Source organism: Pieris napi, chromosome 20 (genome assembly GCF_905475465.1).
Source record: "Pieris napi chromosome 20, ilPieNapi1.2, whole genome shotgun sequence".
NCBI classification, from domain to species: Eukaryota; Metazoa; Arthropoda; class Insecta; order Lepidoptera; family Pieridae; genus Pieris; species Pieris napi.
The window spans coordinates 8,829,209-8,842,869 of record NC_062253.1 but is presented as its reverse complement, the minus strand read 5'-3'; the positions used below and the strand labels follow the sequence as shown (position 1 = coordinate 8,842,869).

The window sequence follows — 13,661 nt, the reverse complement described above, 5'->3', positions numbered from 1 at the left end:
AAAAATACTTTTATGATTTAGAGGGATTTTGGCTTCTGGCAAATTATTTGTTTTATTTTTTGTAGGCAGTGAGGTAAAATAGTCACTAAATAAATTGCATATTTCATGTGGTGATTCATATGTTTTGCTATCTATATCAATTGCTATTATATCAATATCAATTGCTTCTATTCCTGAATAAAATCTCATGTCTCGTGTATTTGTTTTAATTACATTCCAAGCTGCTTTAGTTTTGTTTTTTGCGTAATTTATGTATTCTGCATTAGTAAGCTGATGGGACTTATGTATACATTTTTTTAAAATAGATGAGTATTTATTATATGCAGATTTATTTTGTTTTTTATTGTGCTTATTTAAATGATATTTTAGGTATAACGTTCTTTTTTTTATACAACATTTTTTTAGGGCTTTAGTAAAGAATCTATTTTTGATAGGTTTGAATGTATTTTTAATTTTTAGGATCGGAAAACATAAATTGTAAAACAAAGTTATAGTGTCATGGAAGTTGTCGAATGCTTCATTTGTTGTGGTGGAGCTGTATACGTCCGAGAAGGTGAGGCTTGATAGACACCTAATAAATGTATTAGTGTTTTCCCTATTGAGTTCTCGTCTGTATATAAACCAGTATTTTGGAATATCTTTAAAATTTTCGTTTTCTTCGAGTGTCAAAGTCAGCGATTGTGCGGTCTCATGGTCTGAAAGTGCCAAGTAGTGGAGGTCCGAGTGTGTGTCATTTATGTTACTTGCTATTAAGTCTAAGCAGGAGTTTTTCCGTGTTGGATGCTTTACATGATTTTGTAAATTATTATTTAGAAGAATAGAGATAAGTTCGTGGGAACATTTATTATTTTTTTAAAATGTCTATGTTCCAGTCTCCACATAATATTAGTTTTTTGTTGCGTTTCCTGCATAGGTTACTTAAAAGTTGTTCTAAATTATGTAAAAAAGTTGTTACATCTAAAGTAGGAGTCCGGTAAATACATATTATTATTAAGTTGTATTTACTTATTTCAACGCCACAATATTCGAATTGGAGAGGAATTGGGGGTCTAGGGTAACAAATTTCCTTGTATTTCAAATTGTTTTTTATTAAGATGCACGAACCTCCTCGGCGTTGATTAGGCCGAGAATATGAAGAGACTAATTTATAATTATTTATTTTAAGGTTGGATTCACTTCCTTGTTTAATAAAAGTTTCTGTGAAACATATGATGTCCACATATATTTAAAATTATGTAAAATAATTGTAAATTTATAATAATACATAACTTTAATCCGGTTAAAAAGAGAAAGATATTTCCAGAAACCAAAACCATCCTGAGTATTGTCTCTGTAATCAATTGGTATGCAGCTGGTGCCATAAAGATGCCATCAATCGTACAGAAAGTACAAAGTTCGATTGTACATACTTCATAATTAGCATATGTATCCCGTATTATTCCGCGCTTTCAAATAAAGATGGAAATTTTATATGTTATTGTTTACCTCGTACCGAGTCACATTAAATCCATAAAAGTTAAGTTATTGCTGCTCAATTGGGTCTTATCTTAGCGTAAATAAAGTTATCGTATAATAAATAATCTATATACATATCGTATATCTAATTTCGGTTTCTATACGCGATTGTAGTCACGTTCTCTCGGTAAATAAACAATGTGTGGACTAACAGAAGTCTGTCTCGTTTTATCATTGCATTACCACGCTTTGACAGAGAAAGACGACATTAGTATAGGTAATTAATGGATAAGTCTTAATACGTTTATTTTATTTAAAATCTAATTAAGCGTTAGGTCTGGAATCTTACCCCACAGAACATTAAGCGTGCTTGTATTACAAAATAATTCTATTTTAAATTTAGAACCATCTATGCACATTGCACACGCATGACATTCCAGGTATATAAAAAACTGTTAAAAAGACGTCTGGATACACTTTAAATATTTGAAACGAAAAAAGCGCTAAACGACCCGATAAAATCAAACTCAGTCGAGATCTATTTACGACCATACGACAAACAAAATACACGAACAGAGGGACAGTAGATTTTCATTACTAACCCATTCGTTCGTTCACAAATTAAACTACTTTCATCTGTTTCTCTCTCGCTGTGATAAAAAGAGACAGAAGAACTTTAAATAAACCCTACATCATTAAACAGATAATAATAATATTTACATTAAAAATTACATAAGGCGCAATCAACCCCAAATAGCGTTAATTAACTCACTGTCAAACGGCCATTGACCTGTGCTTCAAGGGCATCTTCAGCCAACATAGTTTCATCCAATTACAATAATCACGATTTTCACCTTTGAATATATTTTTTAACCATATTTCACAATGACCACTGGACTCATAAAATACGTTTATATTATCAGGTCTACAGTAGGTATCCCTTATCAATGACTGGACTGATAAGAAATTACCTATCCCTTTTACTCATATCCAAAAAGATGTTTCGTCCCTTTCATTTTATCATATTTATTGCTTTTTGGCGTTTCAATATTATCATTGTCAACGCATGCGTCTTCGAATGTTTCGACGTACATACTTTTAAAACACGTAGCAAATCTATCTCTCATAATATCATAGCTAAAGTATCTTGAGCCCGATACTAAAACCTGATGAAATAGCCAAATAAAAAGGGCATAAGATATGAACCAGCGTTGGACACTATACATACAAGTATATGTTCTTTATACAAGCTAAAAAACTAGACTTAGACTGATCTGGTTTTTATTAAGGAGTTTGGAATTCAAAACAACTTCACAATACACCCATACAAATGAGTATTATTGAAGAATTAATAACACTAGTTAAAATTTAAAAGTTAGTTGTGGATAAAGTTATCGATTGTTTTACATATATACATATGTATTAACGTCAAATTTAAAAATTTCTTGTGTAAAATATGAAATCTTTTCTTAATTTTCAGCAGTAAACTTATTATATTACTTACTCGTTCACTCGTATATACCATAAATGAATATTAAGGTCAAAAGGGCATGTTTTTTATATATTACCCGGTCTTCTAACTGATAAAGTTCGTATTGGAAAACGTGAGGCAAAATTATTCTCTATAAATGTGCAATTTTTTGTCATTTTTAACCGACTACAAATATGAAGATTATCATTTGGACCTGTTTGTTTGTGATATTGTTAGATAAGCTGCTGTGTGCAAACTTTCGTAAGTGTGCCCATCTTAGCATTTCAAGACAAGGTGTTTAAATTTGCAACATTCCCAGTTTCATCAAAATCGGTTCATCTACTGAGAAATATGTATAAAATATTTTTGGATATAATATTTACGTATTTAGAACTATTATCAAAACTTAATATATTTTCGACATAGTCAAACTAAGTGCAATTCTGAATACCCTAATAGCTTATCAAGTGAGAAACGCGAAATGGTTACGCTTGTGATATTCCGATTTGTTATTTAAGTGGATCACGTAGACCTCCATTTCACAGATCATCTTTCTTAACATGGGACAGTGCGCAGAGCCGATGAAGCCTAGACTGGATAAGTCATTTAAACCATTACTTAATATAACCAAGGCCAAGTAAACTGAAGCTTAATAACATGATTTAAAAAATTGCCTTTGATATAAACGTTATATGTTTGTATAAATTGGTATTTTTCATAGCAATTTCAGTTGAAAATTGAAATACACTTTTAGCAACTTTAAGACTTATATAAAGCTCTTAATGTCTACTAATAAAAGCCAAAAAGTACTACTTTAAGTAGTTACTTAAAAAGTTAAAGAAATTATAGAAATAAGCTAAAAAACGATTAAACAAACAGTATTATAAGTTATTAGCTACAGTAATTCCTATGAACTAATATATATATATATTCAAAATTCATATGTACTAATATTTATAAAGAGGTAAGATTTGTATTTTTATTTTAAAATAAGAAAATCCATAGGAGCTGCTATGGAGCTTCAGAAACTCGTGAACAAAAATATCAATAAAAATGCCCCCAGTTACAATCATAATTCACAAATAGTCTAGCTTAAATGTATGTCACTGAAAACAATAACTTGGTAATAAATGCATACGGTATACAAAAAAATACAATTAAAAGATGAGAATACCAAAAACCATGGGTTACAAGTACAGCCTCAATTTGGACCGGATGCTGCACAAGCTCGTGGATTACGTCGAGCCCTGGACGACAAGTGGTTATGACAGAGCCTTGGTAAGGAAGAAATTATTAGAACCCTGAACTGAACTAGGCATAAAAGCAGCGACAGGTAAATATCTATGGTATCCGTAAATATAAACATTAGGACGTACCTGTAATGATCTCTTCCCATTTCTAGAACTCGGCATGCTTATTTTAAACACTTTTCACTATAATTACACAACCAAATTGTTATTCACATCCAACCAAGAACCAAACTGGCAACGCTTATCAACGAGTAGCGAAGAACATAATTTGAACCCAGATAATAATGCCAAGAATAAATCTTATGTGTAATTAATCTTTTAACAGCACGTTCGTTTCAACTTAAATGCGAAAATTAACTAACAATTCTTTTAGGGTTAACGCTCTATTCAATGTTCCTTATCTATCGAACACGAAATGTACTAAAAGATTTACAATTCTGACATATCGCTTGCGTAATGTCGATCTGAATAGACTAACTAGGAGGTACTGTCCAACATTTTATTTAAATTTAAAAAAATCTGACCCCCAAATTTGAAGATTTTTTAATTAACAATAGGTATTAAGAACGCACAACTATTCTAGGTTCTTAATATAATTATTATTAAATGGTTTTTATGTTGATTATATTGTCTTAAAATAAATAACTTTATGATTTTAGAGAAACATAGTTTTAGCTAAGGCTTATGCTATGAATTAAAACTGACATACGGGCTGTCTCGTCTCTGATTATCTCCATAAGTATATCTCAATCTGGGGCCGTTCAAGTATTACGTAAGCAGATTTATTGCAATTTATCCCCCCCCCCCCTTCCTCTTGTCAGCAAAAGTAAGCAAAGCACTCAAAAATAATAGTACATAAACGTATTAATGTTTTGGAACAATCCTCGAAAATGCATTTCGTTTTCAAGCATAGACAATGTGTGGGTAATATGTGTAAAAAAATAAATAATTACTGTTGACGTATTCACCAAATAACACAATCAAAGACCCTTCCTATAGTATTTACGTTATATTTGAATTTGTAGCAATAACAGTAAAAAAAGTGGATTTTAGAAGAAAATATTTTTCTTTTATACAACATGATGAATTATTTAAACGCGAAGGAAATATCTTAGACGGTACTTTTTGACCCTTAAATCTCCGAATTGTGTCAGGACAACCGGTTATTCGGGAATGTTTGGGTCGATGCTCGTTATCATAATTGGGTATCCAATTATTTTATAACTGTTTAAACAAAAACAGGTAAGTTTTTTATAAGCTTATAAGAATACCTTACATTACTTTTAAGGCAGTATTTTTATCTCATTACAAACGTTATCTAGATGAGATAAAGAAGGAGATATCAGATCAGACAAAGTTACGTCCTCCATGATTCCTTTTTCATCTCATTTCCTAATGGAATGAAAAATCTTAGGTTAAGATTAGGGGTTGAGACTTAGCACTAAGTGAGATTTCTCTCAAAAATTTACTGGATTTCGTTATACGGGTGTCCAGAGTTCAATCTGCATATTAAAATACTATCTATATAAATGAAAATACTTCTACTTACTCATTCGTTTTGTGCCTCTTTTATGAGAGGCACAAAACGGGCAAAGAGAAAGAGAGGCAAAAAAAGGACGATTTTAAACTTCTGTTTATAATACTCTTGAGTACTTTTTATATATTCAAAAGTAAATAGTAGATAGATTAAATTATTCAGAATGCCTTAATAACGAAGGTTTATTTACATACGTCGTTAGTAGATAATGAACGTATTACTATAATTATAGTTTATGTGGGTGAACTACTCACCTGTCGTATTATCGTTTCAATCAGAAAATGTAGGATGTAATCTTAATTTGAGTCGTTAAATTATTTTAGTTGATATTCAAAGTGCAATGTCGTTACCATAGAAACATTTGCTATATTTGGTCCATTTTCTATAATGAGACTGTAAACACTAAATATGATCTATATTTGCAGAGAAAGTGGCACATTCAGCTTAATTCATTATAAAGATCCGCACAATCAGACATATAAATTAATTATCATAATAATGAGAAAAGTTATTTATAATTGTAGTCAAAACTAATGGTCTAAATACTCTCCCACGCTATAAAGGCACCTCGCCTTTAAAAATTGTATCACCCCATGAAAGCATTACACGGCAGCGATCTACCTATAACTTCTATGATCTGGTGATTAAATAGTTCAAAAATAAAAAATAAAAATAAAATATGTTTATTATGGAACATAAGATACATGTATCACTTATTCCACGTCATTAAATTTGAAGGCATCCCTACTCATCGGCAAAGAAGACAGAGGGTGTAGGCCGAGAGAAAAAGCCGGCGTAAAAAACTCTCGGTACTCTTTTAAAACAGCAAATCATCAAACAACACTTATTTAAAACAAATATCGCAAATTAATTAGAAGTAGCCTGTCTAGCACTAGTCCCAGGCCCTTTTATCAACTAGATAATCGTTGACTTTATAGTAAGCCTTTTTACACAGCTTTTCTTTAATACATTTCTTAAATTTATTGAAAGGCAGTGATAAAAGTTCGATAGCCATGGCGTAACAATTTTTGAGTACATCGTGCAACATGCAGGCACTATATGTATATGTATGGAATGCTTGATCTATGGCCTGATGCGATTTCCTTCCACAGAGCTTATATACTAGAATTGTAATGTTAGACGTGATATTCGTACTATAAGGTATCTTAACATTCTACACTGTTATAATTATTATTCTATGTATTTCCTTAGCGCGATTTGAGGTTTTTACTTCTTCTGTTCTTTCTTCTTTTATTTTTTTTTTAGTGTAAGAGCAACATTGTGACATTGTGCGCAAACCGGCGCCATCGTCCCTATTTCGTAATGGTGAGAGATAGAGAGATAGTTGACCACATCTTCTACAAGGGACAGCTAAACATTAGTTTATATATTTTTATTTATGTGACTATACGTCCCTGTAAGAAATGTTTAAGAAGTTTGTTTGTCGAAAAATATAATAATTATTCCAATTAACTGACTTCGGTTTTGAAATTGACATACTATATTTTGTGTCTGTATAAAATATATAAATGTATGATATACAAATATCCTCGGTTTAATACAGCTTCAGAGTTAAATAGCCCATTTAAAAGCAACTATAACGACTAATTACACATTTAAATCACCAAAGGTTTCCCACGCTTAAATCTTGAGTTAAATTTTAAAAATGTACAGAATATTTAAAGTGAGAAGCCAATCAATTTAACTTGAAAGCCTCGCCTTCGCAGTGATTTTCCACATTTTCTGTTGATAACTGACAACTTAGTAGCGTGTCATGGCCATCTAGAATAAACAATATATGATTATTACACCTGTAATGTGTTAGATTGTTTATAATTTTGCTTTTACATAACATTTTCAATTCAACCGAAGTTATTAACATCTAAACTATGTACATAATAAGCAGTGTTGGACTAGTGGCTTCAGCGTGCGACTCTCATCCCTGAGGTCGTAGGGTCGATCCCCGGCTGTGCACCAATGGACTTTCTTTCTTTGTGCGCAATTAACATTTAAGGAAGGAAAACGTCGTGAGGAAACCGGCTTGCCTTAGACCCAAAAAGTCAACAGCGTGCGTCAGGCACAGAAGGCTGATCACCTAATTGCCTATTAGATTACCAAATGATCATGAAACAGATATAGAAATCTGAGGCCGAGACATTAAAAGGTTGTAGCGCCATTAATTAATTTATTATTTAAACTATGTACATATAAGTATATTATATATCTAGATCGCTTTCTTATCCGCGTACCAATATAGCATTTCAGTTTTCGTGCGACAAAAGATATATCTATAGATTGATTCTTGAAATGTGGACATAAGCCCTCTCATACAGAGAAATTTAATCAAGAATTTCATAAAGAATATCTTTACATAATAATTAAATTAACATAAATTTATAATTGATAGTCTAAGTTATCAAACGTGGTCGACAAGCCGAAGCCGTTATGAAAGTTAATTAAATCGAACCTCTACGGCCTTATTTTTAATCGTAGATCAAATATATCTACTGTATTTGTTACCATGGCAACAAATGGTATTAATGAATAATGTTTGGTCACGTGACATAACGATAAAACATATAAGGAAGTAACTAGGTACCTAAAATCGACTTCAGCGCTGCACTTGAGACTGCATTGTTAGTTGATTGTACTAATCGTTTCAATTAACTTCAGTTAATACGGAGACAGGATTAGGTCTATATTGGACATGTCTAGGTCAGTCTAGGTCCTAATTTTTCATGATACAGTACCCTATACTTGAAAATAAATAATAGTTTACTTTTTAGTTTGATGTGCTTTAAAAGCGTGTTTTTTAGTTTTTTTTTAACTATTATTTATTTTTTATGTTTTAGTTAAAAAAAAATTTTTTTTTTCATTTTTTTTTTCGGATTATTGCATTGTCATCGATCTTTGACAGGTGCGCAAAGTTTGAATTAAATCTGTCCGTTAAAAGTGGGTTAAAATCGAGTCCGAAGGAGTCGGTTACAAACATACATAGATACAGGTGAAGCTAATATAAAGCGTGTAAAAAAACGTTTAAGAAAGTTTTCTTATTTTTATCCGTTAATTATAATTTTTATTTTTATTCTATTTTTACAGTTATTTTATTTTTAAATTTTCGGTACAGAAACACACAACAGATTGCTCAAATACAATTAATTGTAAACCTCAATCCAATTACACCTTTACGCAGCATTTTAGTCGCATCTTCAGTGCTGGTTTACTAAATATTAACTATTACATACAGTATACATATATAATGAATGACAAAGAATAGAAGTTATTCAGGTTGCAAGTCTTCACCGCGAATAATCTTTTTAAATTCATAAATACTAAGTATAAGTATACTATTTATTGTGAAAAATATCAACATGAGAACACACAGAATTATAATACTTGCACATTCTAGCGAGCGGACCATTCTGGGATACGTTGTTGTTACTTGTGGGTATCATAAATAGTTGTGGAAAAACGGTACCAGAATAATGACTACATTCAGTTCAGTGCATACCTAGTTATATAACCCCGTGTGTCACCACCATAAGTATATTTTATATAAACAAAACCATTGCAACATAGTAGTACAAAGATCCTTTATATTTCAATAGCCGAAGTGCTGTTACATGATTTACGAACCACTCTTACATGATTTACGAACCACTCTTAGTTCTTACTAAGTAACGTTTCCTTGTAGAGCGTGAGAACAATGTGTCAGCACAACGGTCACGTAGGCCTTTAAGAATAGGATATAAATATAATAGAATACTTGTAATATTTAGTATTAAACGGACCTCAAATCGGACCGGTTGTATTCATTTTAACTTTAAGTTTTTTAAAAACCCTTTTTTCGCGGACCCACTACTTGACTGGCGCTGAGGACAGGATAGTCGCTCTAGCTGCACGTACTTCTCAATTATCGGTTCGAGCATCAAATTCTGCTTACCTAAAAAGGGGAAACTACGTCGCGATTGCTAAAAACGGCTATTCAAAAGAACAAATAAATTTGTCAAGAACGCAAATCCAAAAGCGTTAAGGGTGTTTTGTGCGAGTGTTGAGGCAACGATGTACTGGTAAGTCACCTTTTCACCTTTCAAATCCAGCCCTCTCCACTTTTCTTTTGTTATTTTGAGATCGACATCTCTCATCTTAACGATAGTTTTAAGACTTTGTTAGAGTTAAATTGATATAAACGTAAATTGTAATAAGTTAATTAAAGAAACATAGAAGTAAGTAGGTTAGTGCATGAAATTCTGCAACCCCTAAAGTAAGTGTACCTAATTATAAGTTTAGATTCACATCAAATTCTGTGAATTATTGGGTAATTGTGTAATTGTTTAAAAAAAAAAATGACGGAAATTAAGATACTGCCACGTGAATTCTCATGTGTTATCCCGCTCTTTAATGGAGACGGAAAATTACTTAACACCTTTATCGACAAATGTGAATATGTTATTACCGTTTACAATAGCGTTAACAACCCGGAGCAGGAATTATACCTGTATCATTTATTAACTAGCAAGTTAGTAGGCAAGGCTGCAGTGTTAGTTAGTGAGAGACGGGACATTAAAACATGGCTAGAATTAAAATCATTATTAATTCAACATTTTGGCGATCCTCGCTCGGAGGAATGCATTGCTATTGAATTGGAAACTATGAGATTACAAAACAATGAAGACTACATCGATTTCTGTAATCGAATTCAACATGTTAAAAGTTCGTTAATTGCGAAAGTAAACTTACTTACAGACCAACATTTAAAAGCGAGTAAAATCACAATCTACTCAAACCTTGCGAAAAATGTATTCTTATACAATCTTCCCGAGGACTTAATAAGAATCGTACGATTAAAAGGATGTGATAGCCTTGAAGCTGCCCTCTCCATCGTATTAGAAGAGGTCAACTTCAAATACCAGTACCAAGCCCATAGCACTATGTTAAGGTCTAATATACAAAAACCATCCATATTGATGTCATCCCCAGAGCAATTAAATAACCAACATCTACGAAATAATTCATTTGTGAATCCATCCCAATTTAAACCGCAGATGCAACAAGCCCCACAAAGTAATTTTAAGTTTGGCATTCCCCAAAATACAGCATTAAAATCTAACTTTCAGCCCACTGGTTATAGACCACCATTTCAACCCTCAGGATACAAGCCAAATTTTCAACCTATAGGATATAAACCCAACTTTCAGCCCACAGGTTGGCATAGGCCACAATTTCAACCGACTGGATATAGGCCTAATTTCCAACAGAATCAATTCAAATTTGGAATCCCCAACCAAAACTTCCAGCGATTTCAAAATCCACCAAATCAATTTAAATTTGGCATTCAACCAACACAACAACCATATAGACTAAATAGTGCGTTAAAAACTGATGTTTCCATGAGGACAGCTCCTCCTCAAAGACCCACTAATATGAATCAACTATTTTATAATCAACTGCAGGACGATTATGTAAACTTCCCCGAATCAGAATACTACCCTGAAAACTACGACCATACCGTGTACCCTGAATATTACCCCGAGGTCGAATATGTACCCACAGAGGAAATCCCTGATACTTCACAGGAAACTGAAACCGAAAATTTTCAGACAGAAGCCTCGTCCATAAACCCGACATAGTTCAAATTAATACGGAAATGGTAAATAAATTACCACATATTTATATCCCCGAAATTGACGCAAAATTTATGATAGATACTGGCTCTACTAGATCATTTATGAGCCCTGATATGGCATACTTTTATTTTTCTGATTTTAAGTACGAAGAACCGTTCGAGGTGATAAGCACTCACTCACGAAGTAAACATAATGAAGTCATACACATTCCCTTACTGAAAACGTTTCAGAGTCCGCTCAAACATAAATTTTATTTATATTCTATAGATAAAAATTATGACGGCTTAATTGGTTCCGACTTACTGACAGAATTACAGGCAAGTGTAGACATGAAAAATCAATTGTTAATAACACCTAACACAGTAATACCTATTATTTATAGCCCCTCTCGTCAAATCGTACTTGAACCACGTTCAGAAACCCGTGTTAAAATTCCAACTAATTTACAAAACGGTGAAGCCCTAATTGAATATACAGAATTCGGTGACGGCATCCGCATGCTTTCAGCTCTTGTGAAAGTCATAGATCATCAAGCTTCCACAGTTATTCAAAATCTAACTGACCAAACTGTCACAATTACATTTCAAAAACCATTTAATGTCCAGCCCTTTCAACAAAACGATATCATGTGTTACTCCAACACAGTTACAGACGACATTCAGGTTGACGAAATCCTAAAAGAAAATATTAATAAAGTCCGCCTTGATCATATGAATGATGAAGAGCGAAAAGCCATATCACATTTATGTTACGAGTTTCGAGACATATTTTATACTGAAAAATTACCGTTGTCATTTACAAACCAAGTTAAACACGAGATACGTACGACAAATGAAGATCCGATATATGTAAAACCCTATAGATTACCCCCGATTTTAAACGACGAAATTAATCGACAAGTAGAAAAATTACTGCAGGATAACATAATACAGGAATCACACTCTCCCTGGAGTGCACCAGTTCACCTGGTTCCCAAGAAGTTAGATGCCTCTGGTGAGAGAAAGTATCGCATGGTAATCGACTATCGCCGCCTAAACGAGATCACTATCGATGACAAATTCCCCCTGCCAAACATAACAGATTTATTAGACAAACTAGGAAAAGCTATATATTTCAGTACAATTGATTTAGCTTCAGGTTACCATCAAATAGAAGTTTTAGAAAGAGACAGAAAGAAAACCGCGTTCAGTACACAGAACGGCCATTACGAATTTACGCGTATGCCGTTTGGTTTAAAAACTGCGCCTGCAACTTTTCAGCGCGCAATGAACAACGTTCTCAGAGGTCTCCACAACATTCATTGCATGGTGTATCTTGATGACGTCATCATATTTTCAGCCAGCTTACAGGAACACATACATAAATTAAGAACAGTTTTTCAGCGACTTAGAGACTCAAACTTAAAAGTACAATTGGACATAACCGAGTTTTTATGTAAAGAAGTTCTCTACCTTGGCCACAAGATTACAGAAAATGGCTTGCAACCAAATGATGATAAAATTCAAGCAGTCCTGAAATATCCTTTACCGAAAACCACAACTGAAATCAAGAGTTTTCTTGGCCTTATCGGTTATTATCGCCGATTCATAAAAGACTTCGCTAAAATCACAAAGCCGCTGACAAATTGCTTAAAAAACGTAATAAAATTGTAATAGATCAACAATATATTGACGCCTTTCAAAAGTGTAAGGAACTATTAACAAATGCACCTCTTCTACAATACCCAGATACAGAAAAATCCTTTATCCTAACGACCGATGCTTCACAAATAGCCTTAGGTGCTGTACTTTCTCAAGGCATAGTAGGCAACGACTTACCCGTTGCTTACGCGAGCAGAACCCTCACTGAAACTGAATCTAAATATAGCACGATTGAACGTGAGCTTTTAGCCATTGTGTGGGCTATCAAACATTTCCGCCCCTATCTTTATGGGAAGAAGTTCATTATTTACACAGATCACCGCTCTTTAGCGTGGCTGCATTCTCTTAAGGAACCCAGTAGTAAACTCACCCGTTGGCGGTTAAATCTCCTGGACTACGACTTCGAAGTAGTCTACAAAAAAGGGAAACAAAACTGTAATGCTGATGCTTTATCTCGTATTAAAATTAACGCATTATCCGATAAAGAATCCATGAAAGTAAACTGTGATAATAAGGAGATACAAAAACGATTGCGTCGCGATTCACAAGACTCAAGAACAATTTCAATTACTGACTCTGAACATACAATCACTATTTCAGACATAGATTCGCAAAAATCCAATGAATCTTTTGAAAAAGTTACAAACCCGATTCCATCTCTTTCGAGTAAATCTGAAACTA

The 13,661-nt window shown here is 33.0% G+C and overlaps 1 protein-coding gene across 3 annotated transcripts in view; it reads right to left on the bottom strand.

The window, feature by feature from the left end:
* LOC125059817 (ras-related protein Rab-32) overlaps positions 1-13,661 on the bottom strand; it is a 46,316-nt gene that overhangs the window by 27,706 nt on the left and 4,949 nt on the right. Inside the window, exon 1 of one of the 3 annotated variants that reach the window (XM_047664447.1) lies at positions 4,303-4,515. The exons of 1 other annotated variant lie outside the window; for it this stretch is intronic. In XM_047664447.1, the coding sequence (XP_047520403.1) occupies positions 4,303-4,338 (36 nt within the window). In that variant the 5' untranslated portion in view covers positions 4,339-4,515. Of the gene's footprint in view, positions 1-2,227; positions 2,342-4,302; positions 4,516-13,661 lie in introns of those variants that run through there. One more of the 3 variants, XM_047664446.1, reaches the window with a different exon arrangement.